Below are 16,887 nucleotides of genomic sequence, written 5' to 3'. Positions count from 1 at the left end.
TTTATTTTCTCTCCTTACATTACTCACTGGTACTCCCTTTATTGAGTATTAGTGGAAGGAGTGGACATCCTTGCCTATTCCCAACCTTGGTAGGAAAGCATTCAGTCTTTCACCAGTAAGTCTGGCGGTAACTGTGTTTTTGTGGATGTTCTTCATCAAGTTGAAGAAGTTAACTTCTATCCCTACTTTCTGAGAGTAAGGGGACTGAATTTTGTCAAGTACTTTTCCTACATCGATAGATAGGATTATGTGATTTTTTTTTCTCTTTTAGCCTGTTAATATGATGAATTACATTTACTGATTGTTGAATATTAAGTCAGCTTTGCATCCCTGGAATAAATCCCACTTGCATGGTATATAATTCTTTTACAAATTGCCAAGTTCTGTTTGCTAATGTTTTGTTTTGTTTCTACAGCCACAAGAAACACTGTTTTCTTTCTTTTATTTTTGTACTGTCTTTGGGATTTCTACCAGAGTAATACTGGCTTCATAAAATGAATGGGAAGGTTTTCTCTCTGTTTGCTGGAAGAGACTGGTGTCAATTCTTTTGTACATGTATGATAGAATTCTCTAACTTTTGAAAAATATTGACTCTGGAAAATCAATCTGGGGTAAATAACTCTGAATCTTGTGGGGGGGGCTTGAAAACAGGTCTTTTTTAGATGTGATACATATACACAATGGAATATTACTTGGCAATCAAAAAAGATAAACTCATGTCTTTTGCAGCAACATGGGTGTAGTTGGGAGGGATCACACTTGGTGAAATAAGCCAGAATTAAAAAGAAAAATACTGGATGGTTTCACTCATAGCAGGAGCATAAGGGATCAGGAGTGAAAAAGAGAGAAAGACAAACAAATATAATAGAGTAAAAATGAAAACAATGAACAACTATAAACCAGACATTTTATGGGGGTTGGAGGGGGAATGGGATCGAAACTGGGGTGGGAAGAGTCCACTGGACTGTGGTGATGGCAACGGGTGAATTGGTGGTGGGAAGCCCAAGGGGATTACAACTGAGATGAAAAAATGCACAAAATGAAGAGTGATGTAAAAAATAAATAAATAAATAAATAATTACCAGCATTTTAAAAAGTAGGTCTTTTTCAAAAGCTCCTCAGATAAACTTGTAAGAATTAATGAATGTGCAGCCAGCTATGGTAGTAGGCTCCTGAGGCAAACACAGAAAGGTGAAGTGAGGCTTAAGCCATCTGAAGAATGACATGAATTAAACAGCTTGGGACTTGGAGAATTTGGCTCTCTGTGGGCTTCAGGACCCATGAGCCTCTGACAGCTTCAGGACCACATGGTGCAGTGAGGACATCGGTCATACAAGACACCTGGGTTTCACTTGGCTACTTAGCAGCCATAAATTCCCTAGCAGTTGCAGCTTTCACAATTCCTTAGCAATTTCTGCTTCCTCGTTTGTAAAATACCACTCCCTGTGTTATTTCCAGAGAGATATCAGACAGTAAATAGAGGAGAAAGCCTTAGAACCCACACAGTCTTTAGGGGAAGTAAACATCGGTGTTTGGGGGGCTGCAGCTTCACCCTTATCTGTCTGTGTGTCATGATGCCCACTGATTCCCACTGGGATCCCAGATGGCTCTGGAACTGCAGAGAAACTTCCACCTCACCCCAGCTCCCTTATTCTACCCAAGATGTTTGGGCTCTGATGGGAAGGGGTGGGACCTAGGTGACCTTGAAAAGGAACTTTGACCATGACCATTGTGCCCCCCCCCGTCACCCTCCACAGGAACATGCTTGCCAATTCAGCCAGCGTGCGGATTCTCATCAAGGGAGGCAAGGTGGTGAACGATGACTGTACCCACGAGGCTGATGTCTACATTGAAAATGGCATCATTCAGCAGGTGGGCCGGGAGCTCATGATCCCCGGAGGGGCCAAGGTGATCGATGCCACCGGGAAGCTGGTGATCCCTGGAGGCATTGACACCAGCACCCACTTCCACCAGACCTTCATGAACGCCACATGTGTCGACGACTTCTACCACGGGACCAAGGTAATGCCATTGGCTGAGTGCCTGCTCCTTCAGCTTGCTTCTGGGCCTTCTCTATAGACCCGCATGCTCCCACTGAGTGGCTAAAAGTGAAGGGTGCTCTTGAGGGGGCCCTGGCAACCAAACAGGGAATTCCTGGTGGAACATCATAGGTTTCCGTGGTTGTGGGAAAGGAGGCATTTAGACTTACTTTGCTGATCATAGCACTTATCCACGCACCCTGGCTCGGTGTTTGGTGTTGTTGTTTTTAATATTTTTATGTCATGTAATGCAGGCCTAGAGGAGGAAGAGAATTAACTGGTGGGGTTTGTGCACATGCGCACCTGTGTGTGTGTATGGTGGGAGGGATTGGTCTGATGATGAAGTGGACTCCTTTATATATGCTAAGCTGAATCAACTTCCCAAAGATGGTGAAATATATATATCTGCCTCTTTTAGATGATTTTAATGGTAGAAATTATGAAACAGACAGGGCTTGCTGTCTTCTCTTAGCTTTACTAGATTGTTCTTTAAAAAAAAATTTTATGGATGTAATTCGCACATCATACTACTCACTTAAAAGTGTGGAAGTCAGTGTTTTTCCTGTATCTACCATAGATTGGTTTTTGCTGTTTAGTAAGTGAAATCAAGCACATTGGGCCCTGGGCTTGGCTTCTTTTGTTCTCTTGTCCAACATTATTGTGAAATTTACCCAGGTTGCTCTTCCTTCACCTGTATGGCTCTGTGGTGTTGACAGTGTGACATACCACAGTACTGACCTGTTTTTCTACTGGGGGCTGTTGGGGGCTGCTGCATTCTGCTGCACATGACCCAGTCTATGTCTACTGGGACCCTGAATGTGCACATTTCTGTGGGCAGATTCCCAGGAGTGGAATTGCTGGGCCTAGGGTGCACATGAATTCAGTCTGAGGAGACTGCCAAATGCTTCTCCAAAGGGTTTAACAGCTCTCAGTCCCAGCATTAGTCTAAGAGAGGCTCCACTTTTTACCGTCAGCAGAAACCTGATGACAACACCATCCAAGCTGGGGTTCATCCTCAGGTGGGGTGCCAGAAATGTAGCTTGCTGGTTACTGTCTCCACTGAGAGACCTTTAGTCTAGGGCTGACCATCAGTCTGTCCCACCGCTGCCTGCCAGCCTCTCCAAGGGCTGAATGGGCTTCTTTGTCTTATTTTCCATCTTGTCATCTGCTGGGGCCTCATTCGCCAGCAGTGACCAGTTCCTCACCCCAACCCTGACAGCCTTTGGCTTATTATAGCTAATGAAGACTTTGAACAAGCCTCTTTGAGCAAAGCAGTACCCACCACCTGGTCTGTGCCAGGCTTCTCCATGAAAGCGCCTGCCCCAGGAGAACACATAGAGCCCTGTGTGATTCATGGTCTCCACTCTCCCAGCTTCTCCTGCAGGCTCAAGCTAACTTAGGCACCCCCAAGACATGCTAGGCCCTTGATGTGGGAGCCATCATCAATGGTGCTCATAGGTCCCAAGTCCCTCTTGCTGCTGGCTCACTTAAACTGACCCTTGTTATGTCCATCCCCTGAACGGGTTGGGTCCTTGTGTCCAGCTATGGTATGAGCCCTGGTTTCATAATGCAGCCCCTGGATCCAGGGGTCCCCTGGAACCCTTCAATGTACCCTGCCCAGAGCCCTACCTCAGACCTCCCCACCTCCACACCTCCCCAAAACTGGCTCCCTGCCCTGTACCACTGTACCCAATGGTTCCTGGGATTCCTTCTAGTTGGTGCTTCTGCAGCTGGGACCTGGCCTCCTCCTCCCTCCCGCTGCTGACCTCCTTGGGGGGGCAAGCACTCCTGTTGCAGGGCCTGTGGACTGATTATTCCAGGCCGAGGCAGTCCTGCAGGGGCTGTGCTCTCTGACAGATGCCTCTGACCTACTTTGTACCTTCTAAGAAAGGTAGCAGTTGATTCATTGTAAGCATCTGGTTTGTAATAGAATAATAATCCCAAGGAAAAGCTCAACCAAGCGATTAGCCTAGAGAGAAAGAGAGATCAAGTTGCACCTTTTTGTTCTTGTCTGACAGATCTGCTGGGCCTTGAACTCCGCTTCCCTTGGCTATTGCTTGCTTGTCAATGTGGCAGCAGCAGCCAGGGCTGGAAAAACAAAACCGATGAAAGCCCGGCCTTTCTGAGAGCATCTGGGTCTCCATTGTCCTGGGTCTAAGGGGATTTCTCCAGCGCTTCTTTAACAAAAGCCTCGTGGGCTTTGCCTCCGTCTGAGGCTGTGGCAGGCTCTGCCTGGCTCCTCGGCTCTGAATCCCATGCACAGCCCGGTCACCTGACCCTCCTCCTGGCCTCCCCCACACCCGCCCAACCTGCACAGCCTGCTCTCTGCAGACCCAAAATGTGGGTTTCTGGAGGTGCCGGGACTCCCTGCTGTTAGTAATGCAGACCCCACAGAAGAAGGAGGTTACCTCCTGGGGGGATAGGGGAGTGGGAGGGAGAACCAGTAACACCCAATTGTGTCATTTAATGAGGTCTAGGATTTCCACTGGGTCCTGGAGTCTTTCACTATTATTCTGCTAAGCTTACCTATTTGTTGTGTTTATTTTTTCTGCTGTAACTAATGTTACATAATGCAGAATGTTACTGCAGGCTCTAGAGCTCTACCCACCAATAGCTCTCCATGGCTAGTTGGGAATATCAGAGTCAGATTTTTAAGCTACCACCACTACCCCCTCTCTTAAGATATTGAGAAGAGGTGGCACGGGGCCCCACCCTGGTGGTGCAACAGGTTAAAGCGCAGCACTGTGACGCTAGCAGCAACCACTTCAGCACAAGTTCGATCCCCGGCCAGGTTGCTGGCCCGCATGGCGCTGCAGACCTCTCCTGACCCACCCGCTGCTCCCATCAGCAATGTACTTCGTCACTCTGCCTGTTCTGCTCCCCACTCTGTCTCGGGTGAATCCTCTCATTGCCCCTACACCTCTGGCCTGTACCCCAGTTATGTATGTATAAATAATCTTAAAAAAAAAAAAAAAAAAGAGGAGACGGCATGGACTATGGAAGAAAGTGTCTTAGATACCTTTTTGCCACCATCTCCTCCACCGTCTAGGCTAATGGTCTTCAACACTTGGAGCCAAATTACCTGAGAACTACTTGGGGAATAAATATCTTAAGACACCAAGGTCCAGGCCTCACCCCAGACCAAAGAAATCAAAATCCCTAGATCTGCCTCTTCCCCCATCAGTAACTTATAAAGGATTCCTAATGATTCTAACAGGTTATGAGAGAACTTTCTAGGCTGTTTTGAGTGGTATGGGATCTTGGCTATTCCTCCTTCCAGGCTGACATCTGCACCCCCTTTGAAAGGCTGCCCTTGCCAGTTTTTGCTGTTTTGTCTTGGAAATTAGCTCTCTTGGCATTACACCTCTAAATGTAAACTACTCTTTCCCCCCAGTATTCTGTTCATTTCTGTCTAATTCTGGCCAGACTGTCTTTCTGCTCTGCAATACCACTTCCTCCTCACGAGGATCCAAACTCATATCTTCTTTCTTATCGTATGGCACCCCCCAGTTCACGAATATCTTCATTCCTGCACAACATTGGGTGGGATGAATGGGTGCTCCAAGTCCCAAGAGCAAGCTTCCAGTTTGAGGCCCTTTCGCCTCACTGCCGAGACCCCTGAAGCCTTCTATCTGGACAGTCCACCTTTTCCTGACAGCCTGTGATCATGGGTGGCACACACCGTTCCTTTGACACTCTGGGACCATGAGCTCACCTGGACTTGATAAAGGCTGTGGGAACTGATGTGTACCAGGCAGCAGCGAGGCGGGCCTCAGACACTGACCTCTAAGGCTCCACCCATCTGGCAAGCCCAAGCCTCAGAGCTCAGTGGTTATGGCCACTTATAAAAGGGTGCCACTGTGCCTCTAACAGAACCTATCCAGGCTACAGACTCCATTGTACAGCTGGGCCCTGGGGGTGGGGCCACATACAGGTAACGTGGCCAGCTAGAGCCATCTGACCCTGTACACCTCCATGCCACCTCCACGCCACTGATTTGCTTCAACTACTTAAATCCCTTTAAGGCTCTGTATTTACACTGTTTTCATTGGTTTCCCTTCACAGCTCTCTGTGCCTCATGTCATGTGTCTGCTTGAAATTTGTGTCTAAGACCTCTTCAGATTTCTAGATCTTCTCCCAGGCAACACCCATCTGACCTCACCCTCCCCTTCCAATCCTCCTTCCCAGCTGCTCTCCAACATTGCCCACCCAGTGGGAAGAGGGTTTTCTCATCCCCCTAGCCTGGGGACCATCCCACGTCCCCACCTGCCAGCCCCCTCACCTATCCACATATCCCTTCAAGGCCTGCCTCTCCTGTGACATGCTCTTCTTCAGCAAACTCAGTGTCGGGGACCCAATTCCTATTCACCAGCTGAAAGAGTGTCCCACTCTTGGGCTTTCAGGTTGTTTCCTGTGTAGAGCTGTGTCAGCTAGAGTAAAGGGACCACCGTGCTCCACACAGCTGGGCGGTGATGATGACACACGCTGAGGTGTGAGGGTATCACCACACTTCCAAGCTATGTGATGTGGACCAGTCTCTCTGGCCCTCGGTATCTCTTTTTCTGGAAAATGGATATTATAGTTGGACTTCGTATGCTAATTTAGTTACTATTTGTAAATAACTTAAAATAGTACTTGTGCCTACTAAGCACAAGATAAGTGTTTGTTAAATAAAGAGATTGTGCTGATTAAGGGCCAACCGCTAGAACGCGCATATTAAAGAGTTAGGTGTTGAATAGGCGCTAAGTGAGTTGGATTCCATTTCTGCTGTTAAGAGTTGACTGTGCATGTTTTCGACAGCTCTATACAGAGAACAGGGAGCAGAACAGGCAATGGAGTCTAATAGTAATGGTAATCATTCTAGATTATTTTCTCTTTTCTGGTTTTTAAAAGCAAAAATAGCCAGTCATATACTCTACAAGCATCAGGAGCTATTTAAAGATGTCCTGCTTCGAGTCAGTTATCTTGGTTAACAAAACCTTGTTGGTAATTTCAATCTGCATCTGCCTTAATCGGTAGGTCAAAATGTAGGCCAGCCTGACCCTTAGAAAAATATTAGAGGAGGGGCCCTCCTTGGTGGCGCAGTGGGTTAGGATGCAGCACTGCAAGCTAGCTGCAGCCACCTCAGTGTGAGTTTGATCCCCTGTCCCAGAGCTGCCCCACATGGCGTGGCAGACCTCTCCTGACCCGCCCGCTGCTCCCTAGGCAGTGTACTTCGTCAGTCAGCCTGTTCTGCTTGTCACTCTGTCTCTGGTGAATCCTCTCACCGCCCCTGCACCTCTGGCTTATACCCCAGTTTTGTATGCATAAATAAATAAATCTTTAAAAAAGAAAAATATTAGAGGAGACAGATTGTTTCTTAAGTACTGGAAAAATAAACTACCTATGGAGACCAGAATTATTCAACTCCTTAGAATAAAGTGTGTTTGCAAAGAATTTACATTAGAGAGTTTATTGTATTTTAAAAACCCTGATTCAAAAACACAAGTAAATGTCCCTCTGTGACAGAGCCCAAGCATCTTGGAAAACCTTCACCCCTCATATAAGAAGCTTACTTTATTCTCTCAACTTCTGGAATTTAAAAAGGAGGGAGGAAGGAAGAAGGAAACTACAGCATGTATTGATGTGGTTTTTTTCCTTCCTTTTCTTAAAGACTGCTTTTTTTTTTTTTAAGATTTATTTATTTGTGCATACAGACCTGGGGTACAGGCCAAAGGTGCAGGGACGGTGAAAGGACTCACCAGAAACGGAACAGGGAGCAGAACAGGCAGATCGCCAAAGTACACTTCGGAGGGGAGCAGCGGGGTGGCGGTGGGGGTCAGGAGAGGTCTGCCGCGCCATGTGGGTCAGCTCCCGGGTGGGCGCGGATACAACTCCTGCGGAAGTGGCTTTAGCGTCTTAGTGTTGTGCTTGAACCCGCTGCGCCACCGGGGAGGGCCCAAGACTGCCTGTTTTTAAATATTTCAAGTAATGTTTGAATATAGTCTTGGGGAAAGCTTCAGAAATCTCAGTTGAATATCTCTCTTCTCTCCAACCTTGCTGTGGTTGGCTGTGACCTGGCTGGCGTGTGGCCCAGGACGTTGCCTTACCAGGTGTGCGCTAACAGGTGGGAAGGTAAGTCACCGCCTTGCCTTTCCCGATGTTGGTTTCAGCCTGTGTTCCCTGAGGCCACCACTGTAGCCCAACTGGCTTCTCTCCTGATCCTGTTCTTACTTCTTGGGAATTAAAAATTAAGAGCTATAGGATTCTTAATCAATGACAATGAGGATAAGACTGTAGGTCAACTACAGCGAGCACTTTTACTAATCAGTGTTTCCTGTGTTACCACGAATACGCACCCCCCGCACACTGCGCATGCTCTCTGCACACATACGCACGCCCATTACACACCGTCACTCACACACCTGGCGACTGAATCGGAAATATCAATAGAAGCGAATGAATCCAGCCCCTAATCCATAAATAAGTTTCTTGTTGAGATTTAAACTCTCTACAGTAACCTCTATTTCAAAATTAAGTTAAAGTTGATACACATTGGTGAACTTTGTTCTTGGGAAGAACGTTTATGTAAAAATTAAGCAGGCCGTAACTAGGTAACCTTTTTTTTAAATCTATGTTTGTTTTTTTTAACAACTTGTTAAGGTTTAAATGACATACAGTGAGTAGCACATTCTTGAGATATGCATTTTGATCTATTTTGACATGTGTGTATACCCAGAAGCCATCACCATTAATATAATAATAAACAGAGCCATCACCCCCTGGCATTAATTAATGACAGAGTCTCTTACAATCCTTCCCCATTCCAGGTAACCTGGTCTGTTTTCTATCGCTGTAGGTTTTTGGTTTTGTTTTTAATTTTATTTATTTATACATGCAGAAGTGGGGTAAAGGCCAGAGATGGGGGGTGAGAGGATCCACCAGAGACAGAACAGGGAGCAGAACAGGCAGATCTACCGAAATACACTGCTGAGGGGAGCAGCAGGGAGACAGGAGGGTTCTGCTGCATCATATGTGGGTCAGCTCCCTGGCCGGGGATCGAACTCGTGGCTGCAAATAGCTTCATAGTGCTAAGACTTAACCTGTTGCACCACCAGGGAGGATAAACATTCTCTTGATAAACATTCTCAGTTTTTAACTGGTCTCTTTCTGTGTGTTAAAAATTAAGGATTTATCTAAACTTTTCTCAAGTTATTTGGAGTGTGTGTGTACACAGTGTGTACGTGCTAAAGGGAACCTCCCTGGGTGCTGGGCTCAGGCGAGGTGCTCCATGTCGCGGGCTCCATATAACGAAGATTTATGATCTTCACAGTCCATGTCTTAATGCCACGTAAATCATGACCATGTCCAGGGGAGCCTGGGACTTCTGAGTAGCCTGAATGAGGATAAAACTTTCATGGACTGAAACAGTAACCACTAGCTGTACCTCCCCTCTGCCCTCTCCCCTCACCCCTCTTTCAAGTTCCATTCTTTTTGGTGGCCTGGTTACCACCAGGTCTGGATTGGAGCTTTTCTTTTTTGGTTTGAGGGTGCCCTGGCAAGGGGTCGCTAAGTCCTAAGCCCATGAAGGAGTGTATTTTCCGCTCAAAATGGGGTGAGTTGAGGCTCTGATGGTCTCTGAGCTCCAGGACCCTAGAGGGCAGCTGGCGTGCCTCACTCTGCATCGGACCTGCCCCCACAATTGGGGTGCCATGAGCTCCTAGGCCTGGACTTCAGGTCCACTTGTCAGAGCGTGTCTGTACCCTGATAGATGCATTTGCATCCTTGAAGCCCCCTCGGGCGGGTTTTGTTGCCCTTAGAAAAGCCCCTCTGATCCCAAAGCAGGAGGGCAGCTGAGTCTCAGAGCGGTGACAAGACTTGCCTGGCGGATCAGCACAGGGACTGGTCTGGCTGCCCCGCCGCCCCGACCCCTGCCCGATTCCTCCACCACAAGCCTCCGGGGCCCTCAGAGCTCAGTGGCTCTGTCATCGCTTAGCTTTGGGACCAGAGCGCAGGCTGGTCTGTGCCAACACTGGCGTTTACGAGGGGAGGGAGAGCTAGTGGGGTTCCATGTGGCTCGTTTCTGGATTGTTGATAAATCCCCCTCGCTGGCATCTGTGGGCAGCCTGGCCTTCTCATAAAGATGTGGCCTGCTGGCCTGTAAACTTTCCTGCTTTGGGATTAGAGGGGCTTTTCTAAGGAGGAGGGTGACAAAGGGCCTCTCTGTGGCTATTTTCGGATGGCTCCAGGCCCTGGGCTTCTCAGAGGCTGGCAGCCACGTTCTCGCCGCCACACAACTCCCTTTGAGGATCATCTCCAGTCTCCATGGTAACTGCATGTCGGGAGACAGCCTGCTCTGTACTATGGCTTTGTATTAAACACAATGAATTTAAATTGGATGCTCGGCCGTGAAGATAATCATTCTGGATCAGAGAGAAGCCCAGAGACCCTCATTTCATAATTTTAGATGTTGGCACAGTTCTCAACTTGAGCCTTGTCATTCAAGCCTGAGCCACACCTACCCCTCTGTCCCCACACTGTGGTGCAGGCCAGTTTCACTTGGGCTGACGTGGTGGGGGGGGCGCTCAGAGTCTGAACCCTCCCGCCCCGTCAGACCAGGGCCCTTTCTGAGATCCAGAAGGAGCTGAGTCACGTGAGGGAAGCCACGGTCTGCAGAGCCGAGTTGGGCGCTCAGTCTGGCTGTGTGACTTCCTCTGCCCCCCAGTTTTCTTATCTATAACCTGAGAAGCATAACCTCTGCTCTGCAAAGTCATGTTCTTTAATTTTATTGTAGTAAAATATACCTAACAGAACTTTACCACATTGACCATTTTAAATGTCCAACTCAGTGATGGTGATGTTTTCCTTGTTGTTCCCATCAAGGAACTTTTTCTTGCTACCAGCTGAACCCCCAAGCCCATCAACCTCCCCCGACCCCAGTCCCTGCCCACTAGGCGCCACCTGCAAATGAACCCTACAGTGTTGTCTATCTGTGGTGGTTTATTTCACTCAGCACCGCCTCCCCAAGGCCCCCCAGGCACCCTCCTAGCAAGCAGCAGGCCTTCCTTCCTAAGGCGATGGCATCCACGGTGGAGACACCTCATTTTCTTATCTATCACCCATCTATGGACTCACTCGTGGGTGTTCCCATCTCTGGGCTGTTCTCACCCATGGGTGTGTAAATAGCTGTTTGCATCTCGCTTTCAATTAGACTCATTTTAGGATCACATATATAATAAACATTAAGAAATGGCACATGATAGAATGTCAGTGGCTGTTCTTTTCTCTCCCAAGAACATGCTCAGCCTGGAGCCAACATCACCACAGTGGACGGTGACTCCGTGAGAGTCGTTCCGCTCTTTGCTAAGAGGTGGCTGCTGTGCCTCTGAGACAGGCTAGCCAGGCTCGTCTTCAAATGAACACAGCTCATTCCGTGGCTTAAAGAAATGTCTTAACTACAGAAATGTGCTCCAGGTCTCACAATAAAAACCAGGTATGGCCCTCCCTGGTGGTGCAACAGGTCAGGACGCAGCACTGCAAGCTGGCCGCAGCCGCTTCAGTGTGAGTTCAATCCCCAGCCAGGGAGCTGACCCACAGGGCGCGGCAGACCTCTCCTGCCCGCCTGCCGCTCCCCTCAGCAGTGTATTTCAGTGCATCTGCCTATTCTGCTCCCCACTTTGTCTCTGGTGAATCCTCTCACCACCCCTGCTCCTCTGGCCTGTACCCCAGCTCTTTATGTCTAAATAAATAAATAAATATATTTTTTAAAAAGGTATATTCTTACATCTCCCCCACCAGCTAGTATTCATGTATTTCTAATTCCGAAATGAGGAAATATGGAGGCTGATGTCGAGGCTTCCTTATGTGGTATATTTTAAGGACACTGTTGGGAGACACTGATGCAGAGGTGCGGAGCCCAGGCTCTGAGGGTCCATGCTCAGCAGTCTGTGATCTGTTCTCAGTATTTCGGAAGGGAGGACGAGGGGTGGGCCCCACTACCCCAGCCCTCTGTCACGTCTGCTGCTGGCAGTTGGTGTGCACCTGCAGCCTACCTGCTGAGTGGGAGCCGCAGGCTTAAATCAGGGCTTCCTGAGCAGACATGCTCTCTATCCCTCAGACTGAAGGGCTGCCCAGTCTTGCACCTCTGGGGAGGCAATGTGGGTCCCCCATGAGGGTGTTTTCCTCTCTAAGGTTCCCCTCTTCTTAAAGCCAGTTTACCCAGAACTTTCTTCCTTGGTAACAGGGTTCACCTGGCTTCCACCACCCCATACCAACCTGGCGAACCTCCGAGCTTTGGGCTGTCCCGGTCACCTCCCTGCCTCCTCTTCGTCTCAGCTCACCTCCCTGCCTCCTCTTCATCTCAGTCTCTTACGTGGCTGCCCCTCGGACTCCTCCTCTCACCTGCCCTCTCTCCCCAGGTGATCTGTTACTGATGCCTCCCACCTTTATAGCTACAGCCCACACACCTCTGTGCATCTCCCCAAACCACAGCCCCACCCTCTCCCCCACCCCCCAAGGACCCTTTCCTGGCCAGGCTCTCGGCCTGCCCTGGGGCCCCTCCCAAGTATGGGGCAGCACTGTGTCCCCCTCCCTGACCGCTGGGCTCCCCACTCCTGTGCGTTCTCTGCCCCTTCTGGTGGCTTCCCCAGTGGCCCATCACAAAGGCATGGTCGCTTCAAGCCCTTTCTTGTTGATTCTGCGGTGCTTCTCCATATGGTTTTCCTAAACCTCGTCTTGGCTCAGATGGGAATTTGGCTTCATTTCCTGTTTTGCTAAGAAGTCTGGGCCCAGAGGCCAACTCACCCTTAGCCTCCTCCTTGTGATCTCTCAGCATCATCTCCTCTGTCCCCCCAGTGGATAAGGAAGAGGTCTCCCTCCTGGCTTCACGGTGTGACTGTCAACCTTCCCTTCCCCCTTTGAGTAACAGGCATGATAATGTGTCTCTTTCACAGGGCTGTTGGGGGCTTAAACAAGCCCAGCACAAGTCAGTGGCTGCTGATTATAAACAGTCACTTTCACCTCCACTCAGTGTCCCTCAGCAGCTCTTGAAGAGGACTGCAAATCCCCTTCCTCCTAAGTTTGTTCCTTCTTCTCCTGACACTATTTTGCAGCCACACAACACGTCCTCCACTCTCTGCATCTCCTGTCTGTCATCAAGGAAACAGGCTTCACCTGTGTCCCTTCCAGCGCCGTCCCAAACTCAGGTGCAGCCCCCCAGCACTGTGCTGGAGCTTGCACCCACGAGACCCAAGACTTGGAGCAGAGAGGTTTCACTTAGGACTCAAGTCAATCCCATATAGGCACAAGATGAGTTATTGGGGTGGGTGAGGACCCACATTACAACATACACATCCGTTAACTGGCAGTGAGAGGAGGGAGGGATGTGACCACTCTGGAAACCGGCAGCTGGCAGGCTGGCAGCTTCTCTGCCAAACCCGGAGAGGCTTCCGGACCACGAGGGGAGTCCAGAAGCATCTCAAACTAGCGTGATTCGGAGTCTCTGTCGATGCCACACTTCAGAAATAGGTCAGCAGAACCGCTTGTCAGCCTTAATTAGGCACAGCAGGTCTTCCCTCTTCCCGCCTCTTGCATGTCTGTTCAGCAGTGTCACTGTGAACAAGTAAGTGGCTGCTTTCTTAACTGATGATTTAAGTCGCTCTGTTGCAATCGCCCGCGCCCTTCTGTCCATCAGGGTGACCACAGTGGGCACATGTCACAGCTCCAGGGTACGTTCCACTGCTAGAGTCGTGTTCTGAAGTCTGGTTTTCTCGTTCTTGCAGCTCTGACTACTTGTAAGTCTCGGGATGGGGTGTGGTCAGTGTCAGTGTGCTCCTTCAACCCCACACCCCACGGCGCCCTCCCAAGCTGCTAAACCTTCCCGGCCAGAGGTGGTCCAGCCTCATCAGGGTCCGCACCGCTCGGTCCCCAAGGACCTGCCTCAGCCCACACCACACAGGACTTCTGCAGTTCTGGCCCTCTGCTGTGTCCACCCTTTGTCTGCCTCGCCCTGCCCCCGAGTGTCCCATCACGCCTCCCTCAGCGCTCAGCTGCCCGTCCTAATGTGCCCTTCTCCTCTTCTGGTCTTGAACTTGATGCCACCATCATCATTGAGAGGAACACTACCCAGTGCTGCCTTGTTCTTTCCTATTGTTTTGAAGCCATTTTGCTTAAAAATGAATTTCTTTCTTGTCTGCTTACCGACAGACGCCAAGATGTTTGCATTTCTCAGTTCCTCTGGAGCATCTGATGCACATCAGATTAGCACACAGTGTTGGTGCTACCTATGAATTATGCTTATTGCTTATTCCTACAATAGTATTTCAGAAGACTGTTAATAAATTATATGTGTCAGCACTGTGCCAGGTGCTTCACGCGGCTCCTCATTTAATTACCCCAGTGACCTCCTGCTGTGTATACTGTGTCTGATTGTACCAGTTGGAAAAGGAGCTCAGAGAGTAAATAACTTGCCCAAGATTAGAACCAGTAGGTGAAGGGGCTGGGATTTAAGTCTAGCTCTGCCTGCCTCAAAGTCTGATTGTGTCTCTACTATTTTGCCTCTCAGTGTAGCATGAATGTGCCTTTAAAGACAGACAGATTAAGTGTGGGAAAATACGCTTTTCCCAGAATATATTGTGGGTGGAATGTTGCTTGTTTGCTCTGTAGGAAGTCCAGAAAGGAGGTGTGAGTTTTAGGCACAGTAATACTTACAGTGAGAGCAGGCCAGGCTAGGGCGAGAGGAACTGTGGCCCAGATGGTGTGGTCGAGGCTACAGACCCAGACAGGAGCCGAGGGTAAAAGGAAGTTTAGGGGTGCAATTAATTTTAATGTATAATTTGCAGAAATCCAGTCATCTACTGCATGAACTCAATAGGCTGCAAATTGTGGATCAGGAGAGGCCTGAGGCCTCTACTTAGGCAGAGGGCAAAATGGGTGTCCCAGAGCACTGCTCAGTGCTCTTGGGTGCCCTGGGGCAAAGTTAACTGGTAAAAATGTAGAACTCCTTGTTTAAAAAGGAACAAGAATTTCAGGGTGATGACAGCAGAGCAGTCAACCAGTGTGGAGCCCCCTCCTCCAAGCAGGGTGCTGACGGCACCGGCCGCATGCCCAGGGCACGACTCTGGCTGAGAAAGCTGTTTCCTGACCGCCACTCATACACACACGATCAGTTCCCTTGGCCAAAGGCTCAGACCCTTCTTTTGTGGACATTGCTTCTGTTCCAGGGAGTGGGGCCTTAAGGGCTGGCTTTCCAGGGCCTGGAAGCTGCTGACAGGCCCCTGGAGGTGCAGGCAGTTACCAGAGCTGGAGAGAAACCACTGAGCTAGTTGTCTGTTTTGTGTTGTTTGCTTTTCTCTTATACTTTGAGAGAGTTAAAGATAATTTTCATGTGAAAGTGGTCCAGCAGCTCCACAGGAAGCAGGCCCGGGAAGGAACAGCGGCCCCCAGAACTCGGGAGCACCCCACACTACACTCACGGTCTCACAAAGCTAAGAGACGCACATTCGATTCTCAGGGCGATATTGCTGGCTGTGTAAAGGCTGAGTTGCCCTTAATCTCCACATCTAGCAGATCCCGCTCCTCTGTTTCCATCACACCCCCCAATGTACCCCTCTTTTACATAACTGTAGGGAAAGATGCTCTGAGAAGTCCCTCATCCTCTCCAAAGAAAACCCCTGTAGACTAGCTCTGGCCCAAGCGCCTTCTCAACAGTGCAGCACAGGGTTAGACCTTGACCTATTAGTCCTTAGAGCACAGGAGCCAAACCTGTGTTGTTGTTGCTGTTTTGGAGGGAGTGGAGATGGGAGAGGTTATATTGGGAGAAAAACCATTTCAGCAAAACATGACTGGTGTCTCAGCAGTATAGATTGTGAGACCTTTGTCCTGATGGAGCCAGGAAGAACCAATACGTTGTTCTCTCCAACAGTGTGATGTCAGCAAATCAGACCTGAAATTTCTTTCTTTCTTTTTTTTTTAAGATGTATTTATTTATGCATCCAGAACTGAGGTACAGGCCAGAGGTGAGAGGATTCACCAGAGACAGAGTTGGGAGCAGAATAGGTAGATTGAAGAAGCACACTGCTCAGGGGAGCAGCGGGCAGGTCAGGAGAGGTCTGCCGCGCCATGTGGGTCAGCTCCCCGGCCAGGGATCAAACTCATGCTGAAGCAGCGGCTGAGGCTAGCTTCACAGCACTGTGCTTTAACTCGTTATACCAGGAAGGGCCCAGACCTGACATTTCTTTCCAGCTTTCCTAGTTAATAGACCCCCATTGCAGTCTTTTGGTAGAGAGACCCCCACTGGCTCACAACAGCCTGCTGTGCTTCTGAAGCATAAAGATGACATTTATAACAGCATTAGGTTGAGTTCCAACACAGTTCCATGCCTGGAAAATTATAAAATGGAGGACCATTAAATATACTGGGTTTGCTCAGGGAAGAAATGGAGGTGACATTTCTGGGCATCAAGTAAATAGAGATTTGCCCAGCAGAATGCCTTAATGTCAAAAACAAAGTAACAGTAACCTTCTGGACTACTGCTCCGATTCTGCCGAGTGTGAATAATGGCGCTGTGTCTGTTGGTTAAACAAATGGTCCACATGTCTGTTCTGCTCCTAAGAGATGTGAAACCCCACATTCATAATAAAAACAAATGCCCTGTGCACAGCAGGGGAGGCGTGGCCAGGGACCGTTCATACTAAAACATGAGGCTCGGGCTGGTCATGAGCAGTGGGCGCAGAGGCCCGGGGAGGGCGCCGTTCCTTGCCAGGTCTGTCACTGGCCAGCACTCGGCACGCAGCTGGTCTCTCCTTCTGCACATCTGTCCCTGCGTGCGGGCACAGTAGCAAATATCCCTGAACTCGGAAATGCGTGTGTG

At 49.1% G+C, this 16,887-nt stretch overlaps 1 protein-coding gene across 1 annotated transcript in view; it reads left to right on the top strand.

The window, feature by feature from the left end:
- Positions 1–16,887, top strand: part of DPYSL5 (dihydropyrimidinase-like 5) — a 75,710-nt gene that overhangs the window by 31,259 nt on the left and 27,564 nt on the right. The window contains exon 2 of the mRNA XM_012727493.1: positions 1,758–2,022. Coding sequence (XP_012582947.1) covers positions 1,758–2,022 — 265 coding nt within the window. The remainder of the gene's footprint in view (positions 1–1,757; positions 2,023–16,887) is intronic.

This window comes from Condylura cristata, unplaced genomic scaffold, assembly GCF_000260355.1.
Source record: "Condylura cristata isolate star-nosed mole 26May11 unplaced genomic scaffold, ConCri1.0 scaffold00020, whole genome shotgun sequence".
Lineage (NCBI taxonomy): Eukaryota > Metazoa > Chordata > Mammalia > Eulipotyphla > Talpidae > Condylura > Condylura cristata.
This window is presented reverse-complemented; position numbering and strand designations above follow the sequence as displayed.